Below are 17,739 nucleotides of genomic sequence, written 5' to 3' on the forward strand. Positions count from 1 at the left end.
ATTTGCATAGATAACAACAAATGTAAAATGCACCTGTGTTTGTAGGGCTGGTTATGGCTGCGGGCAGGTTTGGTGGTTCCCCAAGCACTAGGCGCACTCTCTTGGCGTGGGTTTTCCCTTGGTAGTGGGACTGGGCCACAATGGCGGAGGTGAAGAACATGTTGCACAAGGTACAGCACTTGTTTCTGTCTACTTCTGTTTCTGCACAGTCCTAGAAGAACAGAAGTGGGAAAGATGGTTAAAGGAAGCTAAATGGCACGGAAGGAAAACGGTAAATCTGGTGAAACATAGATTCATGATAAAATATAGGAACAAAGAGAAATAACCTCTTTCTCAGAACTCGGTAGGCTTTCTCTCTCACACAATCACACACATGCCAGCAAACACAAAGGCAAAAAGAATGATGATCAAATATGCATCTGTCTCTCAGGGCTGAGATTGTGGTCTGGCCTCTCCACTGCTGCTGCTGGTTCATTACTAATGATGAGCCAGCGTTACTCCCCGTGGGAGACGGCGCAAGCTAAAAGACCAACTTGTCTGACTGACACAAATGTGCGAACACACACAAGTTCATATCTTCACCAGACAAAGATAGACAGACAAAAATATAGCTTTGCTGTCATTAAAAATGCCCAAACAAAGCAAGACTGAAAATGTTACCTTGAAAAAAAAAAGTAGAAATTAACAAGCAAATGAGAAATAACATGAAAAAAAAAAAAAAAAAGTATCAGATAATTCAATATAATAATCATATATGAAGCATATATTGATTCATATGAATATGTGATTATATGGGAGTGATTGGTTGTCAAAACCAACCACTCCCACTTAGGCCATCTTTGTCTGAAAAAAAATATTTTTCTGGGCACAGCACTGGGATAAAATGTGCGACAAATGTATGGATGTCTTAGCACTCTACAAGACTGTCACAGGTTCGAGTCCCAGCCAATAAAGGCCATTAGAGGCTAATAAATAAATAAATAAATAAATAAATAAATCAATAAATCAATAAATAAATAAATACATGTTTGATGATCAAACATATTTAGTTGTGACAAAAAGCAAAAAACTAAAGAAATCTGTGGGGGAACATGTTTGTAAACAAAACACATTACATGTTTAAGTCAGTTTCACATAAATAATTTCTTATCTAGTGTAGAGGATATTTTATTTAGACTGCGGCTCAAAGTTTACCCAGCTGCTGTGCTCCCTGAATATGTGAATATCATAAAATTTTGAAACACATTTGAAAGATTTTGTGTATAATACCCCAGTAAAAAAATGAAGCAAGCTGTATGGCATCTTTTACAGTCTAAGACTATAAAAGTCTAAGAATTCAGACTTGCATAGTCTACATTCTTAGACTTTAAAAGAAGACTATAAAAGAAGTTTTGAGTGTCACACTCAAAACACTCACTGTTTTTTTTTTGAGTGTGACCTTTCTCACTGTTTTTTTTTTGAGTGTGACCTTTCTTCCTTCTTTCTTTCTTTCTTTCTTTCTTTCTTTCTTTCTTTCTTTCTTTCTTTCTTTCTTTCTTTCTTTCTTTCTTTCTTTTTATCCATCCTTGTATTTTTGTGTTTTACTTTCGGGGTATTTTTTATTCTTTGCTTCATTTTTCGTTTATCTCTCTGCTGTCAAAGTAATCCCCCCCCCCCCCCCAAAAAAAAAAAAAAAAAACAAGCAAAAAGATTTTCACAAGAAATTGCTGTTACAATAAGTGAATACAGTAACAGTGTAGTCCCTTGAACATCATATTTGAATGAGTGGGTGAAAGCTGTGTGTCTCTGAGGATGTGTGTGTGTCTCTCTCATGTCATCCCTGGTTAGCATCATGAACAGTGATGTGAGATATAAGGACACCTTTACCTTCCAGGCTTTCTCTCTTTCTCTCTCCTTCTCCTTTACTCTATTCTCTTTCTTTTGTTTTGTTTTTTTTGTCTTGCCTGCCTTCCCTTTGCTCTTAGCATTTCCTCCCCTGCGTCCTCTCTCCCCTTCTGGGTCCCAGTCTCAGTGACTCTGTGTGTTGTGGGATGAAATATTTATCTGTATTGGCAGGCCCTCGCCACCCCCTACTCTCCCTGCCCTCTCTCGCCTCGCCTCTTCGCCTCCTCCATGCCCGTGCCTGCTGTGAACGACGTGTAAATGCGTGCCATCAACTGTCCTACGCCTCTCCCATGCATCAATAAAACAAAATGAATTTCTCTCACTGCTTTATATTATTTTTTCTGTGACTTAAATGGCATATATATATAATAATTTGTGAAACGTTTCCCTTTTCTTGCTTGCTCCCTTTTCTTGCTTGTAGGTCATAAAACAAATGTAGGTCGTAATGTTCATTTTAGGGGTGTAGTGATACAATAATTTCACAATACGATATATGATATTCTGGTCACGATACTATATGTATCATGGTATTTGTTGAGTGATACAATTTGATACGATTCAGTGCATTTTTACGATTTTCTGAAAGATTTTAGAAGGACAGAGTGATTTTAGTGACATTTTGTGTTCCATAGACTTGAATTTAGTTAACTGAAAACTGATTAAAAGCACCAACTACACAATACCTGACTCTGATTGGACAGTCTAACAGTCTGCAGCTGGACAAAATGAATCAAAGATGCAGTGAGAGAATTAGTTTCTGTCATTTAATTCATGTGGATTTGACATAAAACTCAAAAGTTTAAACGGTAATCCAGGAGCAGAGTGGGGAGATTATCAGCCTCTGTAGACTCTCAATATGCAAATGATTGCATTTATGTTTTTTCTTTTGGACACTGTGGCTGCATTTTGGAGTAAAAATGCACAAATGCATTTGTCCAAAAGACTGCAAGGCTTTTCTACCTTGGCTCCCGAAGTTAGCCGTGGCTTTAACCTACTTTCTTCTAACTGCTAAAGTTGTGGCTCCGCCTCACCCCGTAGTGATCGACTCCCTGCAGCTACACAGCGCCGCTATTCCCCTGCTTGGATCTCTGAGTAACTGCCTCTCAGACTGCCAGGATCTCATAGTTCTCTCAGTCTCTGATACTCTTTGTCTGTTGCTAATAAGAATGATCGATCAGCCATTGTTACCATGGAAATCCTCACTGCGCCGCGGATTCCGGCTGTGGTTTTTTTTCCTCTTCGTCTTCCTGCTCAAAACACAGCGCCGCTGCGCGCCCGCTTCGGATGTTATCAACCCATGTTCATTCTTCAGGTAATCCTTTATATACAGAACAGAAACCGCTAAACTAAAAACTAATTACGAAGTGAATGCCTCCAGTCGAAATTTGCATTAATTTCGCGATCTCACTGCTTTTGCAGCTGCTCCGTTCGCGCCGCTACTCCTTTCCGCTTCTCTTTCACGGTTACTTGAGCAACTCTACTTCGTTTCTCAGCAACAAAATACAGCCCATCGTTATTTATTGAAGATTTTACATTTCCAAAAACACAGGAATCTAATGTTTCGTTTTGTACGTTTGGCAGCTCATTCCCTCTCACATAATCGGAATGGCGGCGCTTTTGACATTTCTCTGACATTCGGAAAAATATGGTTCACTAATTTTAGCATAACTCCGGTTATACTTGGGCTATTAACACAATTTAAAAACTGGTGTGTAGTTTATAATGTGCACTTTAAGCTCAAGTTGAAGGTGAGACCGAGGGAGTTGGAGTCTTGCTGCTACGCCGTAACAAGCTAGACGTTAAAAAGAGCTATAAGGCTCCATGGTTATATGGTTTAACGGATCGATACTCGCAGATGAAAAATCAATACTTTCCGAGGGCGGAAAATATCGATATATATCGCCGAATCGATTTATTTATACAGCCCTAGTTCATTTACTTAGAAAAATGTAAAAAAAAAAAAAAAAAGTGTCAAAGATAAAACAGCACGGAAAAGCTGAGAATGTAGCCAAAAGTTTGTTTCAAACAAAAGTAATAAAAGCCAAATCTCCAGCTCAAATGTGAGTTTACAAAGTGAATATTTATTTGGATAATCCTCCATGAGGATGGGGAAGTTAAGAAATGTTGATTGTGAACAGTATCTTGGAAATCTAGCAAACTAGCACCCTAGTGTGTCCGTGTGCATGTGTATGTAGAATCTTTAATTCCAATTTTTCTATCTTTTAAAAAAGGCCAAACCAAGGGTTTTGTTTGCAAATTAGCCTGTAGCTAGAAAATCTTCATACAAAACAATGGTTGCTTTGATTCTATCATGCAACATTTCGTCCTGCTCTATCGCTGATTAAATAAGATTGAATTGAATTCAACACCTAAAAAATGAAATATGCTTTGTGAGTTAATGTTGGTATAATACCAAGACTGCAATTGGGTTAAAAGTGTTACCAACTGAGTGACCGTAGACCAAACAGTGTGTTTGACTGTTAACTTTCACAATGCTAAGCCACATTTCCTACATTGCTGATGTCTTAGACAAAAGTGCTCACTCTATCCTTGATCTAAGCAACCAAGTGGACAAAAAAAAAAAATCAGTTGTCATATTCATGGAAATAGTATTTTTCTGTCTAAGAAATCTGTGATTACCAAGAAAGATTCCCTGATACTACACTCTCCATTATCGTCATACATATTAAAGTGCTTGTCCGATTTTAAAGGTGTGACTGAAATCGCTTGTTCTGCATCAGAACAGGGATTTAAAAATTACTTATATCCTACAACTGACTGATTTATTGATGTTACACACATAAATGACATATAAAGCTCAATAGCAGAAAATTATCTGCACTTTTTTGATGTTATGTCGCTTTAAAAAATAAAATCAGCTTTTCCATAGTTATATGGTATTCAATTCTGTGTCATTTCAGAGACACTGTAGTCCTCTGAAGGGCAAATGCTTTCTATGCTGTCTTGTTTTTAAACAGTTTTTCCTCTCATATCCCCATCCCTTCATCTCTCCTCCCCCAAAGTCTCTCATGTGTACTTTATGCAACATTTCCTTCTCTTTTTATCCTTCTGTTCCTTCCTTCCACCTAAACCCTCGCTTACATTGTTTACTTCAAACCTCTCTGAACCAAAATCTTAGCTGAGGGAAATCAACTGGAGCAGCCCCTTCATCCTTTAGCTTTGTTTTTTTTTTTTTTCTTGGTTAGGGACAAAGATCTGAAGATGACACCGTGCAGAAACTTGCAGGGGTCTCACCTGTCAAGACTCAGAGAAGAGTAAAAGATTCAGCGACACAAATGGGAGCCAAGCCACAGTGAAGCATCTGATTGAAAAGACGAAATACGTCACACCGGGGATTTGGGGAAAGCAGGGGAAAAGTTTTTAAACAATTTCATGCATGTGTGGGTGACTGACAGATGAATAATTGCCATCTCATTATGGCTGCCACTCTGCACAACCCCTTTAAACAATAAACAACATGTCTGACTCACTGTTTCCCTCTATCCTCTGTCTTTGCTGAAAGTCATCAACCTTTCCAAATTTCCCTGTTATTTTACTGTTGTTACCTGTCGCACTTCAAACATCTGTCGCGCAACTGATTTGCATGCAACCTCATTGTTGTGTGTGCTTGTGTCAACATGCATGTATGCCTTCTTATCAGCTGTCTGACAGTGTCCCCTGTATTGCTGCATGTGTGTATATATATATATATTTTTTTGTTAGGGTGACTTCTTCCAACTCATGCAACTAACAATAGACTCCTAATTAGCAGTATTTATCTTCTTCTCCTTCTGTTTTTCTCAGCTCCTCCTTGATTCTCCCACCGTTCGGCGCCGAGTTGCTGTGGGAAGTCTTGCTAAATTTACATGTGAAGCAGTGCAGAGTTTGAGGAAGCGCTAACAGCAAATTGAAAGGGATAACAGCGCAAGCATCATAATGCAAGAAGAATAAAAGCTGAAGGGAAAATGTGATATTTTTCACCCCGTGCAAAGGTAGAAAGCTGCACAGAGAAAATGGGAGGTTAAACAAACCATCCCTTACATTTCTGAGCACCTTTACGACCTACTTTCTCTCCATCTTCTCCGTGACAAACACTTCCACTTACACACAAACACAGAAAACCTCAAGGCATGGCATTTTACTCTGGCAGTTCATTGACTCTGAGGAAAACCTTTTCTGCTGTTCCCACCGGACAGCGGCGTGTCAATCAGAGCAAAAACAGAGATAGAGAAAAAGAAAAAAACACACACTTAGATGCAGCGGTGAGAAAATGTGTGTGAAAGTTCCCATGGGAGGGGAAAGATAAAATAGATGAAAGGAGAAAAGATTATTATTATTTTTTTACCCAGACTGAGTATTTCATCTCTGCTCATCTAATATCAGCTTCCTAGCACTGTCTGATACAATCAAGCCCAAAGCACTAGCTGCAGCGCTCATGCAGCATTACAGTATGGCAGATGATTGGTGTGTGTGCTTGTCTGATGACCTGTTTATATGCATTCACTGTCCCATATGAGGTGCAGGCCAGGATGGGCTGAGTCATGTCTTATTCACCTTGGGAGACAGATGGAGACGCAGGTGTCTATATTTCTGCACTGCGTGTCAGTGTAAGTGCACGGCCAAAGTCTTCTGACAAATTATTATTTTATAAGTGTAATCTGGGCAATTTTACTTCTGTTAGAAACTATGTTAGAGTTTAATTGATCCAAAGTTAAGTATTAAACATTTGAGCAGTGCTGAACCCAAGTGGAATTCAATTCCAGCTTAAATACATTTTAAGTTCCCAATTTCATCTTGGCAGAACTTTTTTTGAACTTTTTCAGAAATGCTCTCTTTGTATGCCTTGCATATGGAGAATACTGTATTCCAGTTTGCTTTATTCTCCATCTCCATCTGATGGAAAAGCTTTAGGTACTCGACTTTGTGGCAGCCTTCAGTTTTCTGTTTATAAACTGACCTTTAGGCTCCCTCAGTGCCATGATTCCTGCATGCAATTGGAAGTTAGATAAAAAGCAGCAGTTGCCACTTTTTCCCATAAGGAAAACAACAAAAAATGTCAAAGACAGAAAGGAGACTCTCTAAAGAGCTACATGTTGAATTTGGCCTTTTTCTTCATGAGCCGAAATGACTATTTTAATAAGTTGTTGGATGCTTCCAAGGATAATAAAAGGTAGTTATAGGTATGTGAACTAAAACCCACTTTAAAAGCCTTTTCTGTATGTCACTTGAAAAGGACCTTGTATATCTATAGGTTCAGTAAAAAGCAAACTCTTATCCTTGCAGGTGGTAACTCTGAAAAACACGAGAAGAATACACGCTTGTCAGCTGATAAGCATAAGTGTTTTTGTCTGAGTGCCTGTAAATAGATATGATGGTTCCTTTGAAGTGATATTATTTTGCTCATGCAGAAATTCTTAACACTTCAAAATAATCCAGTATCAGTCATAGTTTTAAATGTTAATTGTGTCAAATTTAGTGTCTAAACCTGTCTTTCAGTTATTACTATGATTACATGATAAATGGTTTTCATTTGTGTATTTCTTTTTTAGATCTGGCAAAATAGAGGGATGGGAAGTGGGTTCAAACCAGCAACACTGAGCCACTGCAGGACCGTAAGAAAAACCTTACAGCTAAAGTTATAGATTGTTGACATTGTTTTAAAACTTAGGTCTGTCTGATTTCTGGAGAAGAAAAAAAGACGAGTAAGGAGTCCACTTACCACTTACTGCTAACTTTACACTAGATCCAGTTCTGACTAGTTGATTGAGACAATTTTTTCTTCTGGAAGCACAGACTATGACAGAACTAAAATCTCCATCAACCATATTCTCCCAATCAGATCACATGGAAGACTAACCACCTTTTCTAGGCTGTGTTGCCCTAAATTCTAATAGATTGATTGAAATTTCTCCCTACATAACTCAGACATGCACTTAGTGTCACTTAGTCAATTTCTCTAAGTGTTTTCCATTCGTATCAGCAACCTGAGTTGTAGTGATCCGGTTAGGGGACCTCCAGACATCCACAAGCCTGTGCCAGAAGAGACAGTGCACCTGATAGGCTCAGATCAACCCTTGGCAGACTGAACCTGCTGTAAAACCAGAGAACTCATTATCTCTCAAGCTAATAGAGATGAAGATGGGGAAATGCATAAACGACTTAACCTGTTTTCAGGGGATGTTACCCAGATCTCAATGTGTAAGGCTGCTTTACCCCTTCTATTATTATTGCTTCTGGGTTTTGACTTTAATTGATCAGGAGTGGTTCCAAACCTCAATTTTCATCTTTCTTTAACAGTTCTTGCTCTTAGTTAATTAAAACCTCCGAGACACTGGCAAACTTGATTTAAAAAATAAAAAAATCTTTTTTAAATTATTTTTGTCATTTCTTGATTTCATTTTTCATTTTACAATGGATCTCCTTTTCACATTGAGATTCCTCACAGTTTGTTCTATTAATACAATAGTGAGTTAATGTGTGTGACAGTGCGAGTAAACAAGATCCGAATCAGCATGTTGGACCTCAAAATATTTAAATATGGATCGATCCATAAAGGCCTGATATGTGCATCTCAGATTTTAGACCAACTATATTTTCGTTGTGGTTAAAATGGGATTATCAGTAAATATAATCTTTTATGTGGAAATGAATGTTTGGATGCACACGGAGGAAATAAATTATGTAAAACAATCACAGTCTACACAACTATAAACAGTGGGAGAAAAACAAAGACATCAGAGAATCTCATCTTATCGGGCAAGTGGGATACATTAAAAACTAGGCCAATATATCACAAGGGAATGTTATTATCTCAACAAAGGCAATTGGTTTGTAGCTGTAACTCCGTAGTACACTACTCTCTTTCTATTCTGGTGCAAAATCTGTCCTAATAATTTTGCTTTAAAGATAAAGACAACTCTATCTAGTATCTCCAACAATGGGAATATTAACAATTGCTTCAGCTCATTTAGTCAAAGTGATACATTTTCTGACAAGAAAAAGAAAAGGTCAGTGATCTCTCCACGTTGACTTGCCTTCTACTGTGGCTAAATTTATTGATTGTGGTATGCAGTTGTTGTTTTTTTTATTATTATCTCATAAAAGCTGTTTCTCTAAAGCAGACACTGGAAATATTATTTTTGTTTATTTAGGTTCATGCCACATGGGTCACTCCAAATAAACCGGCACACATTGTGGAGTTGTGCATTTTCTTGGAGGACTCTCAATACATGATAATGACTGCACATTTAAACATAAGCACCAAAATACCTTCTATGCCTCATCTTCGATGTGCAACAATTTGCTACAAATGCAAATGCAACCTCAGCAATTGCCATAGTTGCATTAGATGCAAATCATGCCATTTCCAGAGCAAATTCACACAGGAGAACCGGAATAATAGAACAACCTCTTTAGAAAAGGCCTGCAATTGTCAGATATAGAACTACTTGGCAGAATCTGCTTCTACTAAATCTTACAAGACATGTTCAGGAATATTTATAAGGAAGAGCAAACACTTTCCTACAGCAGTCATGGTCTACAACTGTAGATGGTAAGTGTAGTTTTTAGTCATTTAGAAACAATTAAAAAAAGGAATTCCTTCTATAAATTCCTTCTACTTTGATTTGAAAAGACATATTCATGTTAGTTTAGTAAAACAGGAAAAAAGACAAATAAATACACACTAACATTAAGTATGAGCTTACTGGGTTATCTGGCCTCAGTCTTTTGGAAGGTGGTCCTCCATCTTCAGGGTGAAGCATGTAGAACAGACGTACCTTGTTAGCGTGTTTCTTACTCTGCAAGGAAGACAGAAAGTGAGAAATTTGAACACAATCCACAACCACCACTCCATCTCGCCACGTCTCTCCATGCTTTCAGTGTAGAGGGCATCTGCCAACAAAGGTTTAGAGTTGGAAAGCATTAGTTCTCAAACTTTTGTATACTTGCATGCTACAACCACAAATTTTTATATATTTCATTTGGACATTTTGTGACAAAGACCAGCACAAAGTAGCACATAACTAAATCTGAAGAAAAAGCATGCTGAAAACGGTGGTATGCTTATAAGCAGGGATAGGTTATAAATCAATAACACTGTTCTATCCATCATCTGAAAATGAAAAAGATATGGCGCAATTGCAAAGCCAGAAAAACTTGAGCATTCATTTGAAATGTTAGTTTGGTATAGGGGGGTATTAATCTGAGAAGCATCCAAGAGATTTATGGGAAATCTTGTGAAGCTGGTGTGGAGAATTGTCGGTTCTCCATGCTAAGTTCTTGATGTATGAGGATGAAGAAGAGTCAGTGAGTTGAATTCATGAATTCCATGTATTAATACCAAAATACAGCTGGTCCATTTCTCATGCTACCTTTAGGAGCAGGCAGGACAAAATGGCATCAAGCAACAGTTTGTAATTTCTTTTGTTAGCCTCTGCCTAAGCTACGCCCTAAAAGGGGCGTTCCCTAGTGTCTCATTTCCTTTAGCTTTAGCTTTGCAACTTGCTAAAAGAGATAGAAGAAAACACAGAATTATTTATTCTCAACACTGGAGAGACCCATAGCTCATGAATCTGTTGAGAACAGCAAACTGGTCTGGTCAGAGGAGACTACAATTAAACATTTTGTATGACAGGCAAGAGGCTACGGTGGAAAATGATACACATCTTCCTGAAAAGGCCACAGTGACAAATAGTGGTAGCATCATCCTGCAGGGATGCGTTTTTCAGCAGAGACGTGCAATCCTGAAGGAAAACTAGTTAGGGGCAGCAAAACACTTGATAATTAGGAGGAGATTCACCAGTTTTATCTCAGGAATGCTAAACGGACAGCCAGAACCCTGCATCCTCTAAGACGCATGTTTTAGCTCTCTCAATCTTTCTGCTACATCCAGCAGTTCCCTTACATACTGGTTAAACCCCGCCTTTTCAATTTTAATCGGCCAATCAAACTCCAGCTCTTATCACCGCTCTTTCTGTAAAAGAGCTGGGTTTAAGGTGGGCCTCCTCTTTAGCAGGTTTCCAAGATGGCTGCCACAGAAGACACACCCACAAGGTAACAAACATTTTGTAAATTACAAAAGGTTAATTTACACACTGTAAAACTAAAATCAGAGATAAACGCGTTGCTTCTTAGCAGTCATGTAAAGCTTTTCGAGATATAATCGAGTTTAACTTTTATTTAATATTGTTTAATAGTGTAAACCATGTATTATTTTGATAGCATATGTAGATAATTGATGGAAAGGTCTCTTATTTTGATGCCAGTTAACAGTTATGCACTATTTTGTATTGGTCTATAAAATCCAAGCAAAAATATGTTAAAGTATGCGGTTGTAATGTGATGACATGTGAAGAAGTCCAAGAGGAATGGTGTTTTCGTAGCACATTGTGATAAATGGCATGGGTTGCTCACAGTTTCCTGAAGAGATAATTAAGATATTAAGAATGAGATTATGAAGTTAGACATTTCTTCACCTGCAAATTCACACTTTATTGCTCAGAGAAGTGAGAAAAGAGTTTAGGTCTAACAAGTGATAATTAGGGCAAAAACAGCGATGTCATGGTTACCTATAAATATGAAACCCAACAAAAAGGAAAAAATAAAACTTCAACAAATGTATTAGGTATGTTAATGTGACATCTACTGAACTAGTTTTAAGTACAAAGTGTGTTTTTATTTGTTCCCCACATTTAGAGCGTTTTCTCCTAATGCAATCGCTTTCTGTGTCATACGGGTTTAAAATATAAAGACTATAAGCAATAATGAGTGCAGAAATGTTTATATGAAAAGACAGTGAGCTGTCCTTGTAGCTGCTAGCTGTCACTTTAATAACGAGCAATGGAAATAACCGGACAAACTGCAGGGCAGAGATGTGTAAATGTGAACGTGATCAGACATCTCTGGCAAAGTCAGGCCTTCATTTCCAATCTCCATATAAAACCTAGGATTGTCTCTAATCTCTATGGACTGCTGCTGCTTCAGAGCTGCAAAGAGAAACAGGACAAAATGCTGAGATACAAATAAAGATTTCAAGCATCTAACTCAAACATGTATAGGAGTTGGAAGCTGATGGGACATATTCTACAGAGGCTAATGTTCTAGTGAAGCAAGACAATTATCATGGCTGAAAAGCACACAAAGAAGGCAATTGGGAAACTGTGACAAAACTTGCACTTATGGCCCATCAGCTTATATTGGATCCTTTCCCCCCCCAGCAGAAGGATTCCTCCTCAGCCTCACTTGTCACATGGCTGTTAATGCATTTTGTCAGTGGGTATATGCGCGTTTTCGAGTGTCTGAGAGTATGCGGTGTGTTTATAGATATATAAATGCCCGTGTGTTTGATGGCTCGGGGATCTGGACCGTAAAAGCTGGACCTTTGAGTTGGTAGGCTACCCTGCAATGACCCTCAGTGCTCACACTACACTAATGGACTATGCATGTTTCTTTTCTCTCCTTTTCCTGTTGTGTCAAATCAAGTCGATGGAGACAGAGGAGAGGACTGCTAAAAGGAAAGAAAGGCATTGTGCTATGATGAGTTTTGTATACATGCAGCATACAGCGCAGATTAAGATCACAGTCAAGATTTGATCATCAGAAACATGTCTTCCTATGTGTTTCAGGTGATCAAAAACACATATGTGAAGACATACTAGTGCCATTTTGACACTTTGCAAGTTTCAACGTTTTTCTCTTTCATTTCGAAAAGTTCTTCCTGTCACAAGACCCCTGTTTACGTACGCCTAATTTTTGTTTGTGTGAAAGAAAATTGGTTATTTTGTACATCAAAGGAAACAGACTTTTTATTTGATCTTTGAAATTTAAGATTTGTTGACTGAAATGAGTTGAATAAAGTCTTCATAAGTCAAGGTTTTAAAGTTACAAACAGGGAATTTTGTTAGTTTCTGCTTTTTCTTTTTCAAATAATAAAGTTTGCTTTGCATATTTGGCACATAAGACAGAAAACGGATACAAAAACAAAATTTTAATTCACATGTGCACAATGTGTGTGTTGTGCACAAGTCCCTCCTGCAGCACTCCAACCAATTAAAATGCAAGCAATTGTTAGATTTTATTTATTTACAGAAGACAGAAAAAAATGTGACGGTGGTGAATAATTCTTTCACAATACTGCAATGTGCCAAAATCACCTGCCTTCAAGCGATTTCTTGCCTTGTCTTTTTGATCCACTGACCTCTGCAGAAATCTTTTGTGAAGGCTGACTCTGACAACATGGTGTGACTCATCTTGTCCGCTATATCTAAAGGCTGCTTTTTTTTGTCAGACTTGAAAAATCAAGGTCAGAAATAGATTGTCATCAAATGAAAATAAAGCAAACACACCTGTGAGTAGACACACACGCACAGGCACACACACACACACACACACACACACACACACACACACACGGTCATTGTCCTTGCTGAAGTCTCTCAAAAAAGCCCCTCATTCTCATTAGTCCGCTTGTTAATTCTAATCCCGCCATATATAATCAAGATTGACCTCAGTGCTTCGCACAGAATCAAGAACACGCCGATAAACAAACAGATGCACTTTGCATATAGATTCACGTTACCTAATTTAAAGACTGATTATTTAATGGCCTTTCATTATAACACTAATAGAAGGTCTGCTGAAAAGTAGACCACATCAAAACCAAGTGAGCATGTTTGGGTGCAAGTAACTGCGATGCTCATGTAATCCGATGTATAATGGATGAGCACAGTGTTGAATGGCACAAGCACAAATTGGTACAAATAAAGCAGATGCATTGCAGGAATCAGAAGTAAAAGCAGTAGTAGTAATCATAGACGCTGTTTTTGCTTTAGACCATCCTACTTTTAATTTCTCTGAAAAATAACTCTGAAACTGAAGAGACAAGCTCACCTCATAGTGAGCGGTGCGCTGGGACTCGGAGATGAGCTGAGCGTTGCAGATGTTGCAATAGCTCTCTGTGAATAAACCTCCATCCACGACGCCCGCAGACTTCATCTTCATCTGAACCTGCATAAACACACACACATATGGCCAACCGCAACGGAAATGAATATACAATATTAAAATGCACGACTGAATCAAGTATGAGGCAACATTGCAGTGTGTGTGGAAGCTGTTTAAGCATGAATATTTCTCAACTTAAAAACAGTTTTTCCTCAAAGTGACTAATTAATCACAAAAGTTTAGCTCCAAATGTGTTGATCCTCTCCATCAGATTATCTTCTAGTGGGTTATTTTGGCTGCAGCTTTAAAAACAAATAGCCAGAGGCTCAGGCTTTGGTTGTAGCATTTTGTTGAGCAATACATTTTATTTTTATTTTGTTGACTTTGTGTCAAACTTCTGTCAAATTCAGGACAGGAAAAAACTGAAAAAGAAAAAAAAATTCTGGGCACTCATATAAACTGAAATCATTTCAGCATAAAACAAATTTAAAGTATAAATTCAAGTAAAAAAAAAGCAATTCATCATTTAAACATATATTTTTTTAATATAGTATTGATATTTAAAGTGTTAAGTAGTTTGAATTGTTGTTTTTATGGTATTTTTTGCAATGTATGCAACAGGTCCCATTTATAAGAGAGACCTATATGTAACATGTCTCTCTTGTAAATGAAACGATGAGTTTCAAAAGACTTTTTCTGTAAAAATAGATTAGTTTTGCTCTGAGCAATAATAATTTATAAAGGAGAGCAAGCTTATTTTTATAGTCTCGTCTAAATCTCAGTCACATACTGAACTAATTTTATAGTAGCACAGCAATGTAATTTACATTGGCATGATTTGTGTTGTATTTGTGTAATGTTTAAGTTGTCGGTACTTAATTACCTTAATTACCTTAATTACCTTCCAAAGGATTCTAGCAATGTAACTCGATGAAATAAACTTGAATGTTTTGACTAACTCATTTCCATCTGAGGATAAGACTGCATAAAATTAAATAAATATAACTTCAGACATAACTTGTTTGTTTATACATATCCACACAAAAACTTTATGCTGCAATGGTTTGCTCTGTTGCCTCATTGATATGTCTCGGGTTTGAAATTTGTTCTTATACATATTGGTTTTCTCCGGTCCTCTAGTCTTGCAAATACTGATATAAGAGCATTTCTGGCATATTACTAAAATTTCTTTGTTTTATTTTTTTTAAAAAGGGTGAAAATGTAACCTTTTGTTTTAGTAAACACATTGATTTTGGTTTCATTTATATATTCATGACACTGAATGCCAGACTAATGGAAGTGTAGTGTTTGCATCAGGGCTGTTTACTGATGATGTACTGCAAACAAACATCAGAAACTGAGCACACATTTTGCATTCCTGTATAAAAATCAAACCTTAGTAATCGTTGTGAAAAGGGATGCTCTCCTGCAGCAATCTGTATTACTGCAGCTCTGCAGAAGCTTCAGACTGAAGACAATCTGTTGTTTTATAGCACCCTGATAAGGAGGGTGCTTATGGTTGTCCATAATGTTCTTTATTTGATGAAGAAATATTTGCACAGTCATTTCCAGAGGTTCCAGAGCATCTGGCTTATTTGAAAATGTTTGCCCGTTACGATCAATGGTACAAATAACCCTAAGAGATGGTTTGAACTTCCTCCCCCTGTCCCTTATTTCAGGTCCTGCTTCAGTTCCATGGAACCTCTTTAATGTTAATCAGCTACTCCAAGTTGTAAAACACTTTGTTGATATTGTTATTATTTCAAGTGTAAAGAGACTGATTGGACTACAAAATAGACAAAATATTCTTGTTAAAATTTTGTTAGCGTTGGCGAACTCTTACTATTTCGTCATACCTTGTTGCAGAAATGTGATTAAGTTTAAACACACAGTTCCTAACCCCTTTGGTTGACTGAAACTACATTTACTGGCTACAAAGTATAAGAAATGTGAACTAGCTTACCAAATGACTCAAAGAGAAGAGCTAAGGCTTTGTTTGTGGCCAGCAGAGCCCTGTTTCTCATGTGGTGTGCCATCCCTGAATGTACCGGCAAAAATGCCTAAGTCAAAAAGATGAAATAGGCACACAGTGATTTTGGACTCTAACAAGAGTTCTGATTATCCAAGGACAATGGTAGTAAGGCAGGATGATGCATGAGTGATAGGAGAGTAAAATTAGGCAGATATCTCAATTTGGCCAAAAAATTACTTGGGCAATTATGCCGACAGTATGTTAGCCGTAGTTTGAGCATTTCCTGGATTTATTAAAAACGTCAACTAAACAAAAGATCATCAGTTATCATTTAACTCTTGTGAGCTACATTCTCTCACGTAAACTGAACTAAGATCAGCAAATTTCTTTAGAGAAAAGTTTCTAAAATGTCCTAAAGGCTCAAATATGAGGGAAACACTTAACAAATAAAACGATGAAGACCTGAGCTAGCCGCTGGGAAACATTACTGTGGGGCCTTAATAAGTGGGCAGATGTGTTTTTCTTTAGTTTTTATCCTGGGTAATGTTATAAGGAAGGGTTTAGTGGTGCACTCTGGGGTCTTGTGTTCAATTTTCCATTTTCTTCATTATGTGTCCCCTTGAGGCACTGCTCTGACTGGACTGGGGTGAGTAATGAGTCTTTAGGGAATGATTCAGAAACATCAGCTATCAAACAGCATGGGGTTCATTCGACAGGGAAGCCACAGCAGAGGCTTTACAAGGGTAAAGTGTTTAGGAGCTCAAAATACACAGAAGCTAAGTTTTCAGAAGGTCAGTTTTCACTGCGATATATTCTTCTGAATAACAAATCTCAATTTTTGTGATGAGCTCAGATTTGTGACTTTAAGTCTTCTGCATCACAAGTCTGGTGTGTAATTTATGTGAACTGATGTATTTGCTTGTTCATGAGCACGCACTCACTGCTTAAAATTGCAGTTGTTATTATCCATCTGCTCTTTTCTGTTTAGCCCACCTTAGACCTTTCAATTACCACCAGACACAGTGTCTGTTCATTATTTTTCATTATCCGTTTAAACTTCACAGTGCCAAACTTCAGTGCCATGTTTATACAACAGAATAAACTAAGGAAATGCATTTGATCTAGCGCAGGACACCATCACCTCCGCATGTTGCTCTGACATGCCTGTGAGGTACATTTTTCATATCTGAAAAGACATAGATGAGGAGCTGGAAACATGTTTCATCCTCAGAAAATGTCACATTATTACCTCCACGTTGAAGTGCCCTATGAGGCATTAAAGAAGAGATTATATTCAGAACTGACACACTAAATTTGCCTCAGACTATGCCACGCGCCTAAATGTTGCAGCGATAAAAAGACCTTGCAATGCCCGTGGACGTCAGCCAGACTGAGGCGACTCTATCTTTTAATCTTCAGGCTAATTAAAAGTGAGTGTGATGCAAGACATATCTATATCTTTTATAATATCTCTATTACCTTTGATTATTGGACACAAGATGGGAGATGTAGACTAATTAATAGAGCCAATCTGTTGGGGAGATTAATGGAATGCCAGGCCCAACGAAGCGAAAAGATAGAAAGATAGAGAGTGGGGAACATAATGAAGAAGATAAAAGGAAAGAGGGTGCAGAGGAATGGGGGAGGGAAAACCCAGTGCATGTGTGTGTGTGTTACATGGATTTATTTTAACCTAATTTAAACTACGTGTAGCAATAATTTTAGAACAATAAATAATTAAAGTTGAATCAACAGGAGGAGGCCAGTTTAGTTTAGTTCATTTCACTCTGGAGGTTTTTAGTAGCAATGTAATCGTTCCCGAAGCAGTCTCTTTCAAAAATAGCCATTTTACATCGGCGTGTGCAAAATCTGTTGCTCGGTCGTAATTTAAAGAGAAGGTCCATATAAAATCTGAGTAATAAAAAGGTTGTCTTACAGTT

The 17,739-nt window shown here is 37.7% G+C and overlaps 1 protein-coding gene across 1 annotated transcript in view; it reads right to left on the reverse strand.

Moving 5' to 3' along the window:
• The window catches only part of LOC103476895 (zinc finger matrin-type protein 4), a 68,152-nt gene that overhangs the window by 35,704 nt on the left and 14,709 nt on the right, over positions 1-17,739 (reverse strand). The window contains exons 2-4 of the mRNA XM_008429624.3: positions 13,774-13,890; positions 9,591-9,683; positions 34-211 (exon numbers count right to left, since the gene is read on the reverse strand). Coding sequence (XP_008427846.1) covers positions 34-211; positions 9,591-9,683; positions 13,774-13,884 — 382 coding nt within the window. The 5' untranslated portion in view covers positions 13,885-13,890. The remainder of the gene's footprint in view (positions 1-33; positions 212-9,590; positions 9,684-13,773; positions 13,891-17,739) is intronic.

The sequence above is a fragment of the Poecilia reticulata genome, chromosome 15 (genome assembly GCF_904066995.2).
Source record: "Poecilia reticulata chromosome 15, P_reticulata-male-v2, whole genome shotgun sequence".
NCBI lineage: Eukaryota > Metazoa > Chordata > Actinopteri > Cyprinodontiformes > Poeciliidae > Poecilia > Poecilia reticulata.